The 19,361-nt window shown below is 34.0% G+C and overlaps 1 protein-coding gene across 2 annotated transcripts in view; it reads right to left on the minus strand.

The window, feature by feature from the left end:
- Positions 1 to 19,361, minus strand: part of CNBD1 (cyclic nucleotide binding domain containing 1) — a 563,418-nt gene that overhangs the window by 245,158 nt on the left and 298,899 nt on the right. For both annotated transcript variants that reach the window (XM_085024296.1, XM_085024295.1), the window contains exons 5-6: positions 18,915 to 19,060; positions 769 to 962 (exon numbers count right to left, since the gene is read on the minus strand). In XM_085024296.1, coding sequence (XP_084880422.1) covers positions 769 to 962; positions 18,915 to 19,060 — 340 coding nt within the window. The remainder of the gene's footprint in view (positions 1 to 768; positions 963 to 18,914; positions 19,061 to 19,361) is intronic.

The following is a 19,361-nucleotide window of genomic DNA, read 5'->3' on the forward strand; positions in this document are numbered from 1 at the left end:
ATATATGGAATCTAAAATATAGCACAAATAAACCTATATATAAAACAGAAACAGACTCAGGGACACAGAGAAAATCTTGTGGTTTCCCAGGTGAGGATGGAGGGAATAGGATGGATGAGAAGTTTGGGTTTGGTATATGCAAACTATTACATTTATAATGGATATGTAATGATGTCACACCATACAGCACAGGGAAATCTATCCAGTCTCTTGGGAGAGAACATGATGGAAGATAGTGAAGAAAAAGAATGTGTATTTACAGAATTGTTTATATATATACATATGTGTGTGTGTGTGTGTGTGTATGTATGTATGTAGATGTGTGTGTGTGTGTGTGTGTGTGTGTGTATAAACTGGGTCACTGTGCTGTACAGCAGAATTTGGCACAACTATAAATCAACTATACTTTAAAAAAAGGCCTTTATGATCAGTATTCTTTTTTTGTTTCTCAAATCACCTATTCCCTTTGTGTTATATCAAAATGACCTTCCTTCTTCTTTCAGTGATCCAACTACAGTGGCCTTTTCTCAATAATCACATATACCACATAACACTAGCCAGTGTGCAGTATGTTGTGGAAGGAATCCCTCAGTAATTTTTTTAAACACATTCAAGTTCAGTGTTAGATAATTTTTATTTTTAAATGATATATCATCTTAATATTTCAGGATGCACTGACTATACTTAGATTTAAATATCTGGAAGAGATACATTTTTATAATAATAATAACTTGCTGATTATTGAAAAAATAAATATTCATTTCTTACCATTGAGTCACATGGAATTAACTGCTTCTCAGTCAGTTCAGAGTTTTTGAAGTCTTCACTGAAAACAAAATTGTGGAAACTCTGAGGTATGAAAGAAGTCGTTGACTCATTATCTTCAATCAGATTTTTATATACCTGTGTTTGAGGTCGAGCTAAGCCTTTCAGTATTATATAAAATCCATCATTTCCAATCACTGAAACAAAACCAAATCAAACAAGATATACTGTAGACTTTATTTCTCAGATTTCTTTTTGATATTAAATATGACTACAGTACATCTTACAATTGCTTCACGTTTAACAGATTTCTTTTAGATACAACAACAGTGACTTTAGAGTAGCACTAACAAGTAGTTACTCAAATAACAAAAAAGACAAAGACATGTCTACACATTTAGAGTACTCTTTTCTGAAATTTATTTATAGTAATCAATCCTCTTATGAAACTGATAAATTCTAGGAAAGTACCATATCACAATTAGTAGATTTAAGACTTCATGAGAAAAAAGACTAGAAAAGCACTCTAAGTTTTTAAAGTGTTAACATCTACATCAAAAATTCCATTCTGCCTATTTTATATAAGTAAGAACATATTCCTACTGACTTTCATTTATCTTTGCTCTAGACAAGATTATGGTCACTCATAAAACTGAGTCAATAATATAATACAGCAAAGGAAATTGATCATACCAAGAAAAACAGGTTTTTTTTTCCATTATTTCTCATAATCCATACTGTAACTCTCCACAACCTGTCACCTAATCATCCCAACTTGTGAAGTTTAACTATGTGCTGGCAGTTCTGGCAGGTGTGTTCACATGTGAGCATTCTGAATGCAATGAATCAATTTTAGTTCTTCTGAAGCCTGTCATTTCAGATAATCAGGGAATAAGAAATGGATGGTGTCTCTCCATTTCTTGTCCTTTACATGACTTCCAAAGATTGAAGAAAATTAGTCAAGTGCTGTGAGAAGTTCTTTTCTCACACTTTGCTTATTAGCTTCCTATAAATGGAAACTTTACAAAGTGATTTAAATGGACAATTGTGTTTCTTTTTATGCCCTATGACATATTAACTGCTTGACTTTGCTCTTTTCTGAAATAAATCCTTACTGGTGGGGCTCTTTCAGTCACCATCTCTACACAGTCACTCTAGGAGAGTGATGGTTTTTTTTTCAATCTTCACAAAGCAAGGGTTGTGTTAGTTTGGATGACTGGGCTTAAAATATATTCTTCCTGGGTACAAAATATCACTTCTTATTAAACATCTAACCTGTGTGGTGAGGGTGCTGCAGAAACATTGCTTTTTAATAGCTATCAAGTGACCTCTATGAGGGCTGCATTGTAGTAAGTACACTGGAAAGGTAAAAAAATAATAATACTGTAGGAGATGGGATTAAGATGGTGGAACAGAAGGACTGGAGCTCAACTTCTCTCATAAAAACAACAAAGATACAGCCAAATGTTGAGCAACCTTCAACCCAATGGACTGAAAACTTTCAAAAAGATATCCTACTCCAGAATACAAAGAAGAGGCCACATCAAGAGGTAGCAGAAACCCCATACCTCCTGGGTGGGAAGCCCCACAGACTGGAAAATAACTCTATCACAGAGACTCACCTATAGGAGTGAGAGTTCTGAGCCCCATGTCAAATCCCAAGCCTGGGGATCTGGCACCAGAAGAAAGAGCCCCCAGAGCATCTGGCATTGAAGGAGAGTGGGGCTTGTGCTCAAGGAGCTCCACAGGACTTGGGGGGAAACAGAGACACCATTCTGGAAAGGCACACACAGACATTCACATGCTTGGGTCCCAGGACAAAGCAAAGTCTCCATAGGAATCTTGATCGGACCTGACTGCAGTTCTTGGTGGATCTCCTGGGAAAACAAGGGGTGAATGTGGCTTGTTGTTGGAGAAAGGCATTGGAGGCAAAGCTCTTGGGAATATTCATCAGTGTGTGTTTCTCTGGAAGTGGCCATTTTGGGAACCCTGCCCACCAACACTAAGAAGCCCCAGGCCAAACAAAAAACCAGGTGGGATCATAGCCCCACCCATCAGTAAACAGGCTGCCAAAAGACCCCCAGAAACATAGTAACCTCTAATCTCACCCAGAGACAAAGCCACTCCCACCAGAGGGATAGGAATCAGCCCCACCTACCCTTGGGCAGGCACTAGTCCCTCCCATCAGGAAGCCTACAGCAAGCCCCCATACAGACTTCAGCCACAAGGGGGGGAAGACACCAAAATTAAAGGAGGCTACAACTCTATTGCCTGCAAAAAGGTCACAATGCAAAAAAGCTCTAAAAATGAAAAGACACAGAACTGTAACTCAGATAAGGGAGAAAGAAAGAAACCCAGAAAAACAGGTAAGTGATCTGGAGATTATCAGCCTCCAGGAAAAAGACTTTAGACAGTTGATGCTGAAGATGATGCAAGACATTGGAAATAAACTGTAGGCAAAGTTCAATAATTCACAGGAAACATTGAGCAAAGAAATACAAGATATAAAACTTAAGCAAGTAGAGATGCAAAATACAATAAGTGAAATAAAAAAAAACATTTGAATCAGTCAACAGCAGAATACAGGAGACAGAAGAATGAATAAGTGAGGTGGAGGACAAATTAGTGGAAATCAATGTGGTGGAACAGAAAAGAGAAAAAAGATTGAAAAGAAATGAAAGTCTCAGAGAACTCAGGGATAACATTAAATGCACCATATTATAGGGGTGCCAGAGGGAGAAGAGAGAGAGAGAAAGGGACAAATAAAATATTCAAAGAGATAATAGCCGAAAACTTCCCTAACATGGGAAAGGAATCACTCCCTCAAATCCAGGAAGTACAGCGAGTACCATATAAAATAAACCCAAGAAGGAATATTAATCAAACACATATTAATCAAACTGAGGCACATATTAATCAAACTGACCAAAATTAAAGACAAAAAGAAAATATTGAAAGCAGCTAGGGAAAAAGAAACAAATAACATACTAGGGAACCCACACCATAGCTCACAGAAATACCAGAACCTTAACGGGCTGAGTGAGGCCAGGTATCAAACCCACAACCTTATAGTTCCTAGTCAGATTCGTTAACCACTGAGCCATGACAGGAACTCTGATACATAGACTCTTATATCAAAACTTCAGAGTAACTTCAAACAAAAATTCTACAATTGATACACAAACAAATAAGAAAAATCAACTCAAATACAACACTAAATATAGTCATCAAAACACAAGAGGAGAGAACAAAAGAAGAAAGGAATAAAAAAGAAAAAGAAAAACTAAAACAATTAATAAAATGGCAATAGGAACATATATATCAATAATGACCTTAATGTTAATGGACGAAATGCCCCAACCAAAAGACATAGACTGGCTGAATGAATACAAAAACAAGACCCATATATATGCTGTCTTCAAGAGACCCACTTCACTTCTAGTGACACGTACAAATTGAAAATGAGAGGATGGAAGAAAATATTCCATGAAAATGGGAATCAAAAGAAAGCTGGAGTAGCTATACTCATATCAGACAAAATAGACCTTAAAATGTAGATTATTTTAAGAGACAAGGAAGGTCACTACATAATGATCAAAGGATCAATCCAAGAAGAAGATATGGCAATTTAAATATCTATGCACCCAACACAGGAAAAGAATATATAAGGTAACTGCTAACAACCTTAAAAGGAGAAATGCACAATAACACAATATTAGTGGGGGAATTTAACACCCCATTTTCAGCAACAGGCAGACCATCCTGACAGAAAATCAATAAGGAAACACAGGCCCTGAAGAACTCATTACACTAAATGGACTTAAGAGATATTTATTGGACATTCCAACCAAAAGCAACAGAATACACATTCTTTTCAGGTACACATGGAACATTCTCTAAGACTGATCATATCCTGGGCTTCAAATCACACCTCAGTAATTTTAAGAAAATTGAAATCACATCAAGCATCTTTTCTGATCACAACACTATATGAGTGGAAATCAGCAAGAAAAAAACTGCAAAGAACACAAACAAGTGGAGACTCAACAACATGCAACTAAACTACCAATGGATCACTGCAGAAATCAAAGAGAAAATTAAAAAATACCTAGAAGCAAATGACAACAAAGATACAACACTCCTAAATCTATGGGATGTAGCAAAAGCATTTCTAAGAGGAAACATTATAGCAATATAAGCACACCTCAGGAAACACGAATAAGCTCAAATAAAAAAACCTAACTTTACATCTAAAGCAGCCAGAGGGAGAGGAACAGACAAGACCTAAATTTATCGGGAGGAAAGAAATCATAAACACCAGAACAGAAATCAATGAAATAGAAATAAAAACCATAGAAAAGATCAATGAAATGAAAATCTGGTTCTTTGACAAGATCAACTAAATTGATAAGCCTTTAGCCAGACCTATCAAGAAAAAAGAGAGAGGACTCAAATTAATAAAATTAGAAATGAAAAAGAAGTAACAGCAGACATCATAGAAATACAAAGGATCATAAGAAGCTACTATATGCAACTATTTACCAATAAAACAGAAAACTTAGAAGAAATGGACAAATTCCTAAGAAAGTACAATCTTCCAAGACTAAACCAAGATGAAATAGAAAAGATGAACGGATAAATCACAAGTACTGAAATTGAAACTGTGATTAAAAAACTTCCAATAAACAGAAGTCCAGGACCAGATATCTTCACAGATGAATTCTTCCAAATACTTAGAAAAGAGTTAACACCTGTCCTTATGAAACTATTTCAAAAAATCACAGAAGAAGAGAAACTCCCAAACTCATTCTATGAGGCCATGATCACCCTGATACCAAAACCAGACAAAGATACCACAAAAAAAGAAAACTACAGGCCAATTTCACTGATGAACATTGATGCAAAAATCTTCAACAAAATACTAGCAAACCAAATCCAGCAATACATAAAAAGGATTGTACATCATGATCAAGTGGGATTTATCCCAGGGATTCAAAGTTTCTTCAGTATCCACAAATCCATCAGTGTGATACACCACATTAACAAACTGAAGAATAAAAACCATATCATCTTCTCAAAAGACACGGAAAAAGCCTTTGACAAAATCCAACACCCATTTCTGATAAAAGCCCTTCAGAAAGTGGGCATGGAGGGAACCTACCTCAACATCATAAAGGCCATATATGACAAACCCTCAGCTCACATCATTCTCAATGTTGAAAAGCTGAAAAATTTCCCACTGAGATCAGGAACAAGACAAGGATGGCTGCTCTTGCCAATACTCTTCAACATGGTTTTGGAAGTCCTAGCCACAGCAATCAGAGAAGAAAAAGATATAAAAGGAATCCAAATTGGAAAGGAAGAAGTAAAACTATCACTATTTGCAGATGACATGATACTATACCTAGAGAATCCTAAAGACTCTACCAGAAAACTGTTAGAGCTCATCCATGAATTTGGGAAAGTTGCAGGATACAAAATTAATATGCAGAAATCAATGGCATTTCTATACACTAACAATGCAAGAGTGGAAAGAGAAATTAGGGAAGCAATCCCATTTACTATCACATCCAAAAGAATAAAATACCTAGGAGTAAACCTACCTAAAGACACAAAAGACCTGTACTCTGAAAACTCTAAGACACTGATGAAAGAAATCAAAGATGACACAAATAGATGGAAAGATATACCATGCTCGTGGATTGGAAGAGTTAATATTATCAAGATGACTATACTACCTAAGGCAATCTATAGATTCAATGCAATCCCTATCAAAGTACCAAGAATATTTTTCACAGAACTCGAACAAAATATGTTAATGTTTGTTTGGAAGCACAAAAGACCCAGACAAGCCAAAGACATCCTGAAAAAGAAAAATGGAGCTGGAGGAATCAGGCTCCCTGACATCAGACTATACTACAAAACAATAGTCATAAAAACTGTATGGTACTGGCACAAAGACAGAAATATAGATCAGTGGAGTAGGATAGGAAGCCCAGAATTAAACCCACACACCTACAGCCAACTAATCTTTGGCAAAGGAGGCAAGAATATACAATGGAGAAAGGACAGCTTGTTCAATAGGTGGTGCTGGGAAAACTGGACAGCCACATGGAAAAGAATGAAATTAGCACACTTCCTAACACCATACACAAAAATAAACTCCAAATGGATTAAAGACCTAGATATAAGACCAGACACTCTAAAACTCTTAGAAGAAAACATAGGCCAAATACTCTCTGACATAAACGACAGCAACATCTTCTCCAATCCACCTCTTATAGTAATGATAGTAAAAACAAAAGTTAAAACAAGAATAAACAAATGGGACTCAATTAAACTTAAAAGTTTCTACACAGCAAAGGAAATCCTAAAGAAAACAAAAAGCCCACAGAATGAGAGAAAATCTTTGCAAGTGAATCCACTGACAGGGATTAATCTCCAAAATTTATAAACACTACCTATTGCTCAATAACAAAAAAATAAACAACCCCATCAAAAAATGGGCAGAAGATCTAAACAGACAGTTCTCCAAATAAGACATACAGATGGCCAAAAAATACATGAATAGATGTTCAACATCCCTCATCACCGGAGAAATGCAAATCAAAACCACTATCAGGTACTACCTTACACCAGCCAGAATGGTCATCATCAAAAAGTCTACAAACAACAAATGCTGGAGAGGGTGTGGAGAAAAAGGAACCCTAGTATACTGTTGATAGGAATGTAAATTGGTTCAACCACTGTGGAAAGCAGTATGGAGATTCCTCAGAAAACTAAAAATAGAACGACCATTTGATCCAGCAATCCCACTCCCGGGCATCTATCCAGAGAAAACCATGACTCGCAAAGACATGTGTACTCCAATGTTCATTGCAGCACTGTTTGCAATAGCCAAAACATGGAAACAACCTAAACGTCCATCGACAGAGGAGTTGATCAAGAAGAAGTGGTACATATATATCACAATGGAATATTACTCAGCCATTAAAAGGAACGAACTAAAGGTATTTGTAACAACATGGATGGACCAAGAAATTATCATGCTAAGTGAAGTCAGCCATACAATGAGACACCAACATCAAATGCTTTCACTGACATGTGGAATCTGAAAAAAGGACAGATGGAACTTCTTTGCAGAACAGATGCTGACTCACAGACATTGAAAAACTTATGGTCTCCGGAAAGATAGATTTTGGGTGGTGGGGGGATGTGCTTGTGTTGTGGGATGGAAATCCTGTGCAATTGGATTGTTATGATCATTATACAACTACAGATGTGATAAATTCATTTGAGTAATAATAAATAAATTTAAAATTTAAATTAAATTAAATTAAAAGTAATGTAAAAATCTATGATGAACAAAATATCAAAATTTAAATGGACTGTTGTTTTCTTGATTTTTTTTAACAATCTTGATTTTTTGTTCAATGGCAAGTGCTATTGTTTTCCATCTGCCCACAGTTTCTGAACCACTGGGTGGATGGGTCCCTGCAAGGTGGATTTATGAAGGTTAACAATGCTATGTGAACAGACTGGGCAATGCAGAGCTTTATAAATACTCAATTTTTGTTACAGAGCTTTTTATGAATATTTTCCACATGACTCAAAATGAAGGTTAAGTGGTAGGTATATATAGAGGGCATATTTTCCTTTTTGCTTCAGTTTCTAATATAGCTCCACAGGGCATTGCTAGATGACTATATTGTGGTTTATTCATCCAGGAAATATGATTGTTTATTATGTTCCCTTAGTCTTCAATTTCTCAAGTATGTTGTCCAGTAGTGGTCTCAATTAAATCCTATCACACTAAATGCAGTCTGGCAAGATTATGTCTGTTAACTCAGATTAAAACTCACTTTTTCAGGAGTTCCTGTCATGACACAGTGGAAAAGAATCTGACTAGGAACCATGAGGCTTCAGGTTTGATCCCTGGCCTTGATCAGTGGGTTAAGGATCTGGTGTTGCTGTGAGCTGTGGTTTAGGTCATAGACGTGGCTTGGATCTGGCGTTGCTGTGGTTGCTGCTGTGGTTGCTGTTGTGGCTTAGGCCAGCAGCTGTAGCTCCAATTAGACCCCTAGCCTGGAAACCTCCATATGCCATGGGCATAGCCCTATCAAGCAAAAAACAAACAAAAAACCTTACTTTTTCATAATACTTACTAGGAACATTTACTGACTTTTCACTTTTAAGTTAATATTTGTAATACAACATACAACAGATATTATTTGTTTCTTATTATTGCTGACTTCATAGTTTATGTAAAATAAAGATAACTATAAATAAGAGTCATTTGGATAAAATTCTTTTAAGAAAAATATTATTTCTGTATTCTTCTTTAAGCAGAATAACAAGACAGGGGAAAAAATGATATCTACAACCAGGCTTCATCTGTATATTAAACTATCAGTATTATCTTGAAATCTGAGGTTTCTCATGTTCTTTAAATAATGAGAAAATATCAAATATTTAAATTTACAGTGTTATTGTTCAAGTTAAATGACACATTATAAGTGAAACTGCTTTGAAGATGTCAAAATGCAATTCAAATGTTAATTATTTTTATGATTATATGCATCATTTTTTTCCTTGGAGGTAGTAGGAAACATTTAAGAAATATAAAGTGGAAGTAAAATGCGAAAGGGAATATTTAAGAAGTAGTTGTCATGATCCAAATTGTAATACTGTGACTAGTTTTGCTACTTCCTAAAAATAGATTTAGGACAAATAATGGATTTAGGACAATAGACTAAGACTGATTCCTAAGAAACCTCATGGTATTGAGAATTATTTTATAAAATCATTATTCCTATGGGGAGAAAGATTGGAATTTCAAGAACTAGAAAACTTTATCTTAAAAATAATGAAGTTATTTTCTTATAGGAATTTCAATACTGGAGGTTTTTTTTTTTTTTTAGTAATACAATTGCTTAGTTCTAAATCCTATTACACCATTGAACAAATCCAGCACTGATAATGTATATCAGCATCTGAAGAATATGGCTTTTGTTTTCCTAAAATCATTGGAAAAAAATTAACATAGTACTTATCATTTTATCACACATTTTTATAAAAATGCAAAACCTCAAAGTTTTATTACTATCCATATGTCCTAGCTTTCAGCCACTTTGTAGCCAGCAATTATGAGATAAATGCAATTCATAATCTTTAATTATTTATCATGTTATAGTAAATAAAGTTATAAATTCTTACACTGTAGTAGATTTATATGTATTATAAAAATAACCATACCTTTCTAATATGCTAAAAAGAAGTCAGCTCTGAGGAGAAGTTGAACCAATAAAAGGTTTGGATATGTATGGCATGAATTTCAGTAGTTATAGAAGGTATATAGAAAAGACATACAAAGTAATATGGTAATAATAGATACTGAAGTAAAATTCACTCACTTTAAGCAAATTTATCGTCATGAATTTTGAAAAAAAAAATGGAAGAAGTAAAACTATCACTATTTGCAGATGACATGATACCTAGAGAATCCTGAAGACTCTACCAGAAAACTGTTAGAAATCATCCATGAATTTGGGAAAGTCGTAGGATACAAAATTAATACACAGAAATCGATGGCATTTCTATACACTAACAATGAAAGAGCAGAAAAAGAAATTAGGGAAGCAATCCCATTTACTATCACATCCAAAAGAATAAAATACCTAGGAGTAAACCTACCTAAAGACACAAAAGACCTGTACTCTGAAAACTCTAAGACACTGATGAAAGAAATCAAAGATGACACAAATAGATGGAAAGATATACCATGCTCTTGGATTGGAAGAGTTAATATTATCAAAATGACTGTACTACCCAAGGCAATCTACAGATTCAATGCAATCCCTATCAAAGTACCAAGAACATTTTTCACAGAACTCGAACAAAATATGCTAATGTTTGGAAGAACAAAAGACCCAGACTAGCCAAAGACATCCTGAAAAATAAAAATGGAGCTGGAGGCATCAGGATCCCGGACTTCAGTCTATACTACAAAGCAACAGTCATCAAAACCATATGGTACTGGCACAAAGACAGAAATAGAGATCAATGGAACAGGATAGAAAGCCCAAAGTTAAACCTATGCACCCACCATCAACTAATCTATAACAAAGGAATCAAGAATATGCAATGGAGAAAAGACAGCTTGTTCAATAAGTGGTGCTGGGAAAACTGGACAGCCACGTGAATGAAAAGAATGAAATTAGCACACTTCCTAACACCATACACAAAAATAAACTCAACATGGATTAGAGACCTAGATATATACCAGATACTCTAAAACTCTTAGAGGAAAACATAGGCCAAACCCTCTCTGACATAAACGACAGCAGCATCTTCTCAGATCCACCTCTTAGAGTACTGACAATGAAAACAAAAATAAACAAATGGGACCTAATCAAACTTAAAAGTTTCTGCACAGCAAAGGAAAGCCTAAACAAAATGAAAAGACCACCCACTGAATGGGAGAAAATCTTTGCAAATGAATTGACTGACAAGGGATTAATCTCCAAAATTTATAAACACTTCCAACAGCTCAATACAAAAGGAAAAAAAAAAAAAAAAAACATCCAAAAATGGGCAGAGGATCTAAAAAGATAATTCTCCAAAAAGACATATGGATGGCCAAAAACACATGAAAAGATGTTCAACATCACTCATCACTGGAGAAATGCAAATCAAAACCACAATGAGGTACCCCCTTACACCAGCCAGAATGGCCATCATCCAAAAGTCTACAAACAATAAGGGCTGAAGAGGGTGTGGAGAAAAAGGAACCCTATCACACTGTTGGTGGGAATGTAAATTTGTGCAACCTCTGTGGAAAACATTATTGAGATTCCTCTGAAAGCTAAATGTAGAACTACCATTTGATCCAGCAATCCCACACCTGGGTATCTATCCAGAGAAAACCATGACTCAAAAAGACAAACGTACTCCAGTTTTCATTGCAGCACTATATATACAAGACATGGAGACAACCTAAATGTCCATCAAAAGATGAGCGAATAAAGAAGAAGTGGTATATATACACAATGGAATATTACTCACCCATTAAAAGGAACGAACTAAAGGTATTTGTAACAACATGGATGGACCTAGAAATTATCATGCTAAGTGAAGTTAAGTCAGACAATGAGATGCCAACATCAAATGCTATCACTTACATATGTGATCTAAAAAAGGACACAATCAGCCTCTGTGTAGAACAGATACTGACTAACAGACTTTGAAAAATTAATGGTTTCCAAATGAGACAGTTTGGGGGGTAGGGAGTTGCACTGAGGGTTTGATGGAAATGCTGTAAAATTTGGTTGTGATGATTGGTATGCACCTATAAATGTAATAAAAAGCATTAAGTAACAAAAAAATAAAATAGAAAAAAAAATAAGAGTTTGTAAAACTAGTAATGGTTTTGACCACTTACAAAAAGGAGAACAGCTGTTGGGGAAAATGTTTATTCTAATATATGCATTTACATTGTTTAATAGACACTTCTGAGTATAGAATAAAAGCTATAGAAATAAATCCATTGTGTGGAATAATTTTATTGCAAAGATTGCTAGTGCCCTTCCCAATATGAATGCTTTCCTTTTCTTTTACTAATAGAACCAAAATTTTTTGAGGTATTTCATCGGCTAATTTAAAAATTGCATTTCCCAGAGTTTTCTTGTGGTGCAGTATGTAAAAGATCCAGATTCTCACCACAGTGGCTTGGGTCACTGCTATGGCGTGGGTTTGATCCCTGACCCCTGGAACTTCTGCATGCCTTGTGTGCAGCCAAAAATAAATAAAAAGTTAATTAATTAATTAATTAAAATTTCATTTCCAAGACACTTTTACTTGTGTGGCCATCTGACAACATTCTGCTTAATAAAAAAGTGGTAAGATTTTTGCTTTTCAAATGTGCAGAGAGCATACCTTCTTCCTTGCTACCTAGAAGAGGGATAGGATATTGGAGCTAGGACAAGTATCTTGCAATAAAAAGCAGCAGGCAAGGGGAATCTCAGAGGCCTCATCCTACACCTTTAAACTGTCTTGTGAGTTATCCTTATGCAACATCAATAAACCTAAAAATTTTTGTAAAGTAGTTTCTTCCAGTTTTCTATTACTCACAGCTGACACAATTTCTGTGTGGCTATTGTTGGAGCTTTGCTTAACTCTACCCATAAAATATGTTCACCTTACTGGTGAAAATAACTCTTCCGTTCCTCTGGGGAAAATCTCCCTTTTCTTCCAGCCTTGGCCCAGTGACTGTGGATTTGATTAAGTAATTTCTGCTTACAATACATTAATTTTCATGTTTGCACTATTAAAATATCTAAGGTATTAAGGAAACAGACCCTTAAGGACTTTAAGTAATATAGGGAATTTGAGATCAATGGAAAACTTTTTTCATCAGAAAATATCTCATCAATACTCAGATTACACATATTTTTAAAAATTATCAAATTAAATTATTCCGAAAGTTTTTTGTTTTGTTTTGTTTTGCTTTTTTTAGGGCCATACTCACAGCATATGGAGGTGCCCAGGCTATGGTCAAATCAGAGCTACAGCTTCCAGCCTACGCCATGGCCACAGCAATACCAGATCCAAGCCACACGTACACCACAGCTTACAGCAATGCCATATCCTTAACCCACTGAGCAAGGCCAGGGCTTGAACCCGCAACCTCATGGTTCCTCTTTGGATCTGTTTTTGCTGCACCACAATGGGAACTCCTTTTTGTTTTTTGTTTTTTTGTTTTTTGAAAGTTTCTAAGTCCACTTCTATAAAAGAGATAGCTGTACTTGAAATGGCATAGAAGGAGGCTATATTTTAAAAGAAAATTTTTTATTAATATTAAGTATATATTTAATTTTTTACTGAGGTATAGTTGATGTACAATATTATATAAGTTTCAGGTGTACAATAATGACTCAGAATTTTTAAAGGTTGTGTACTATTTATTGTTACTATAAAATATTGTCTATATCTTTGTAGCTTATTTATTTTATACAAAGTAATTTCCTTTTCTTAACCCCTATCTTGCCCCTCTCCCATTTTCTTTCCCCACCAGTAAACACTACTTTGTTTTCTACATCTGTAAGTCTGTTTCTTTTTTATTATATTTAGTAGCTTTATTTTTCAGATTACATGCAAGTGATATAATTTAACATTTGTCTTTCCCTCTCCGACATTTCATTTAACATAATACCCTCCAAGTCCATTCATGTTGTTGCAAGTGGAAAAATATTCTTTTTATGGCTGAATAATATTCGTGTGTGTGTGTGTGTGTGTGTGTGTGTGTGTGTACTACATCTTCTCTATTCATTCATCTATAGGTGGACACTTAGGTTGTTTCCACATCTTGGCAATTATAAATAATGCTGCTATGAACACTGGGGTACATGTATCTTTTCAAATTAGTGGTTTTGGCTTTTTTGGATAAATACCCAGAAGTGGGATTATTACGTCTAAAGCTAGTTCTATTTTTCAGTTTTTTGTTTTTTGGTTTTTTTTTTTCAGAAATTCCTTATTGTTTTCCATAGTGGATACATTTCTGCATACCTCCTAACAGTAAATGGAATCTCCCTTTTCTCCACATATTTGACAACATTTGTTATTTCTGGTCTTTTCGATGACAGTGATTCTAACAGGTGTGAGGTGATATCTCACTACGTTTTAATTTGCATTTCCCTTATGATTAGTGATGTTTAGCACCTTTTCTATTCCTGTTGGCCATCTCTATGTCTTCTTTGAAAAAAGATGTCTTCAGGTCTTCTGCTTGATTTGTTTGGTTTTTTATTCAGTTTTGATTTTTTGATGTTGAGTTGTATGAGCTGTTTACATATTTTGGATATTAACTCTATTTATATAAAAATCGTATCATTTGCAAGTATTATCTCCTTTTCAGTAGGTTGTCTTTTTGTTTTGTTGATGATTTTATATGCTGTGCAAAAGCTTTTAAGTTTAAATAGATTCTATTTCTTTATTTTTTACTTTTATTTCCTTTGCTTTAGAAAACATCCAAAAAAATATTGCTACAATTTATGTCAAAGAATGATCCACTTATTTTCTCTTCTAGGAGTTTTATAGTTTCCAGTATTACATTTAGGTCTTTAAATATATAACATTTTAAATGGTTTACTATATAGTAATCAATATAACATACTATGTATATACTTTATGTATACTATATACTTATTTTCAAAATATAGTACCATAAATAGATCAAGTACTATTTTAGGAGGCTTGGATTTAGTCCCAGTGTTGCATTCATTATGTACTCTTGAGAGAGTCAAGTATTTCTAGGCTCAGCTTCCAGTTCCAAAATTGTCATTCTAAATAAAATAATCTATATGTATTAATTTTTTTATTTTGTTAATTATTCAATGAATACAATACTTATTAATGTTGGAATCGCTATAAAAGTTTAAATACATTATAAATTTAAAACTAATATAAATAACCAAACTTTACCAATTAAGAGATTATTTTTAAGAAATTTGGCTAACTTCAATTAAAAACTTTTAGAAATGCATATTAGAAATGACTTATCTAATAATATTTAAATTAGTTAATAATGCTTAATTTAAAATCTCATATTAAAACTCTGGAAATTTTTTGAGGCCCCAATTCCATTCTCCCTTCCCCTATCCAAGAGATGATTGTGAGGTTTTGAGAAAATTAATGCACTTTCAAGGATGAATCTTAGGAACCATAAGGAACATTTTAGTTGCAGTGAAAGCATCCACACTTTAGAACTGATGCATATTCTTCAAGGCCATGCTTGCTTTTAAGGGAGCCATGGTCATTATGACAGAAATAAATATTTTACTACTTCTATTGTAAGAGCATATTATTTGGATTATGGTTAATTTATATAAAGGAAAGATTACCACTAAATTTTTCATGAGATTTAGCTACTTTTTTTTGTTATATGAAATTTAAACCATGACAGAAAATAAAGTCTAATTAAGAAATGTTAAAAAATTCAGTAATCTAAAGCTATTTTCATCATGAAAATAAATATAAGATTTTTTTAAATGAGGAGCTATGGTGTTTTTGAGATATAACCTCATAAAAAGTGGAATAAAATGAAGTAGAATGGAACACTATAAGAGTTAGTGGACTTAAAAAAATACTAAAGATGATATAAACCTACAAAGAGAAAACCCTATATTAAGTATTTCATGGGGATGTTTTAATGTTAATATAAAGGTAGATATGAATGAAATTTTTATCTGAGATCTAATTCCTAGTTAGCCATTAAATTGGATTCTCAAGTAAGCTGATTCTTTTAGCTTTTATGAGCTTTAGTTCAGCAATCATAAAAATGCTTTCTTCCCAGGTCATGAAATGAGATCCAAGAAAACTCTTTGAATAACCTGAATTAAGTAACCTATTTCTATACCTATACAACATATAGAAAGAAGTTACTATATGTAATATATGTTACATAAAGTATTTTACTATAGTAACATAAGCAATCTATATATAGTGATCTTAATATAAGAATCATGTTTTAGCACCATTTATATGTGTTCTTCAGCACTTGAAATCATAACATTACTATCCTTGATAATGTTTTATTGTTTAAGAAAACGGAATGCATGAGAGGCTTGAGTGAGTAACGGTAAGTTTAGAAAACTGCCTTAAATAATGAAGTTCCAAAGAACCTGTGGCCAGAAAAGAGACCAGAAGGTGCAAACAGCTGTGTGGAATTGCAGGAAAGAAACAAAAGCCTCAGCAGCAGATTGAAGTCAGCAGCCTGGTGATGAGGTTTTACAAGAGGGAATACTTTAGATAACAACAGAGGGAGGGCAATGCACACATGAATAAAGAAAAGGGAAAAAGAAAGACACCTGGTTGGGCTTGTTTTTTAAGTTGGATGAACAAAGAAATTTACAAAGGTCAGATATTTAATGAGTTGACTGCTTTGATAGTGAAATAGATCTAAACTGTCAGAATTAGATGTCTTAAAAACTCAGGAGGAAGGTTGAGGCACAGGAAGTGTAAATACAGAGAATTCCAAAATTTTTTAATTGCTTGAAAATATGTGATATTGAAATGAGTTACAAAGCCTTATTTAATATAAATGATCAAATTAAAGTTGATATCTGTCAACGAATGGAAGTTCATATTTTAATACATGGGTTATTAAGATACAGTGAGGACACAATGTTTGCTTCTAATAATAGATAATAATTTTTAAATCTTACTGAAAAAATAAATGTAACTACTTCCAAACACTAACACATAAATATTTATTTATTATGGAAAAATTCAACGCAAATATAGGAAAAGATGGAGTTTCCATTGTGGCTCAGCAGAAATGAGTCTGACTTGGATCCATGAGGATGTAGGTTTGATCCCTGGCCTCACTCAGTGTGTTAAGGATACGGCGTTGCTGTGAGCTGTGGTTGTAGGTCAAGATGCAGCTCAGATCTTATATTGCTGTGCTGTGGCTCTGGCTATTCCAGCAGCTATAGCTCCGATTCGACCCCTAGCCTGGGAACCTCCATATGCTGTGGGTGCGGCCATAAAAAGACTATACAAACACACACACACACACATACATACACACATACATCTTTATGGGGAGAAGAAGTTAAATATTTCCTTTCACTACTCATCTATTCCTCCTCCCCTTCACAAAGATAACAATTTAAAAAATACGTATTTTTGGAGTATCCTTCTGAATCTACTTCTATGTAGTTTCACAGTGTGTTTTTATCTGTGTATATATATATGCACATATACTTTCAAGATTTATACTGTAAATATTATCATGTTATTTATATGGTTCTGCAATTATTCTGTTTTCATTTATAGTCCTAAGTTTCTATGTCCATGTACGTAAATCTCATTCTTTTTAACCCCTGCCTAGAATTCCATAGAATAACGTATCACAATGTAGTCTATCTTCTATTAAAGGACATTTAGGTTGCCTCCTTATTTTTTACCTTAATAAGTTTAATTTCAAAGGTTTATGATAGAACAAATTAATTTTTTAATTACTATCCTCAAGCTAATGGGAAAGCAATGTTGAATTTTGTTCTTCCTTTTCAAAATCATTTATTCTCTGCAGAATTCCTATGATTTAATTTTCACTGCTTGCCGTTGGATTAAATGAAACTAATTCTGAGAGAGAGCATTGGGAGGAAACCCTCAAAATATGTAAATCTTTTTATGAGACACATGTTCTCCAAAGTTCCAGTTCAATTTTAAATATCATCATCCTGGTGAACCATTTTGTAAGAGCAGTGGTGTGGTGGACAAAGATTGAGTTTAGTATTAGGGCTAAAACGTATTTGAAATTCAGTTCTTAATAAGGATCAATCTGCATGCTATTTTGTGCCTTATGTTCCTCATCTGTAGAGAATAATAATATCTATTTTTATTGGATACTGTGAGAAATAAATAAGGGATATCTCTCACACAAAGAATGGATTAAATAAATTGAGTTCCTCTTTCTAATAATTACTCAATAAATCAAAAAAAAAAAGTGAACTCTGCTGGTTTAAGTGTGTGTGGGCCTCTGTGTGTTTATTTGTATATCACTCCCCAAAACATTAAAATATAAAATATTTCTAATAATGTATCCAATATATCCTTGGTAAAGGGACTAGAAATTTAAATTGGGAAAATAAACTAGAACCTGAAGAGATTTTTTCTCAGTATCTGAATCAATATCTGGATCAAACAATTGTTTTGACCACTTACTCTCTTAATTATGAAAACCAATACTAGATGGTTATTAAATGCATCTGTCAATGAGTGGTTTTCAAAGTGTGGTTCCCAGACTAGTAGCATCATCTGCAATATTATTGGAAGTGTAAATTAAGCTCCCTCTCAAACCTACTGAACCAGAAACTTTAGGGGCTGAACATAGCAACACATTTCAGTAAGTCCTCCAGGGGATTCTGGCGGATGCTCAAAGTTAAGAATCACCACCGCACATCTTAAAAATATAACTAAAATGCGAAATGTGAAATGTTATTTGTTTAACTATTTATAACCTTACCAATGAAACACATCCAAACAATAAATTTAACATATCAAAAGAAATTATGAATATTATAAAAATAGAGAACTCAAAATAGTGATACACATATTGTCTTGCCAAATGTCCCTCCACATTCGTTTGTTACCTGTGCTGCCTTTTATCCAGGTTTCAGAAATGACATTCTTACTAAGTATTTTCAGATGCTCATCACTTAGCTGAGAAGTTAAATCTGGAATTGTTTTCAACATCTTCCACACAGCATTGTGTTCGGATGGCGTCCTGTGAATGGGCCTTTAAAAAAAGATGGCAAATTGAGAGACCACAGCATAAATACAAAGAAGCAAACAAACCAAAAGCTTCTAGGTTTGTATTTCCCTTTTTTTTTTTTTTTTTAACACGGGTTTCGGATACTTGTGATGTTCTCTTTTGTCTTAGTAATCTTTAAGATTTGCTCTCTTTCCAAATAAAGACGCAGCTCCATGAAACTTTAAACTTTAGAAAATTACATGGTGTCTTTACCTTCTTTTTATAGAAAGTTCAGTGCTTCAATTTTAAGACTATACTTTTCATTATTAGTCATTATAATAATAAA

This window comes from Sus scrofa, chromosome 4 (assembly GCF_054392235.1).
Source record: "Sus scrofa isolate SSC_HxYL_T2T_F1_AM1 chromosome 4, Sscrofa_HxYL_maternal_Yorkshire_Landrace_v2.0, whole genome shotgun sequence".
In the NCBI taxonomy this organism is placed as follows: Eukaryota; Metazoa; Chordata; class Mammalia; order Artiodactyla; family Suidae; genus Sus; species Sus scrofa.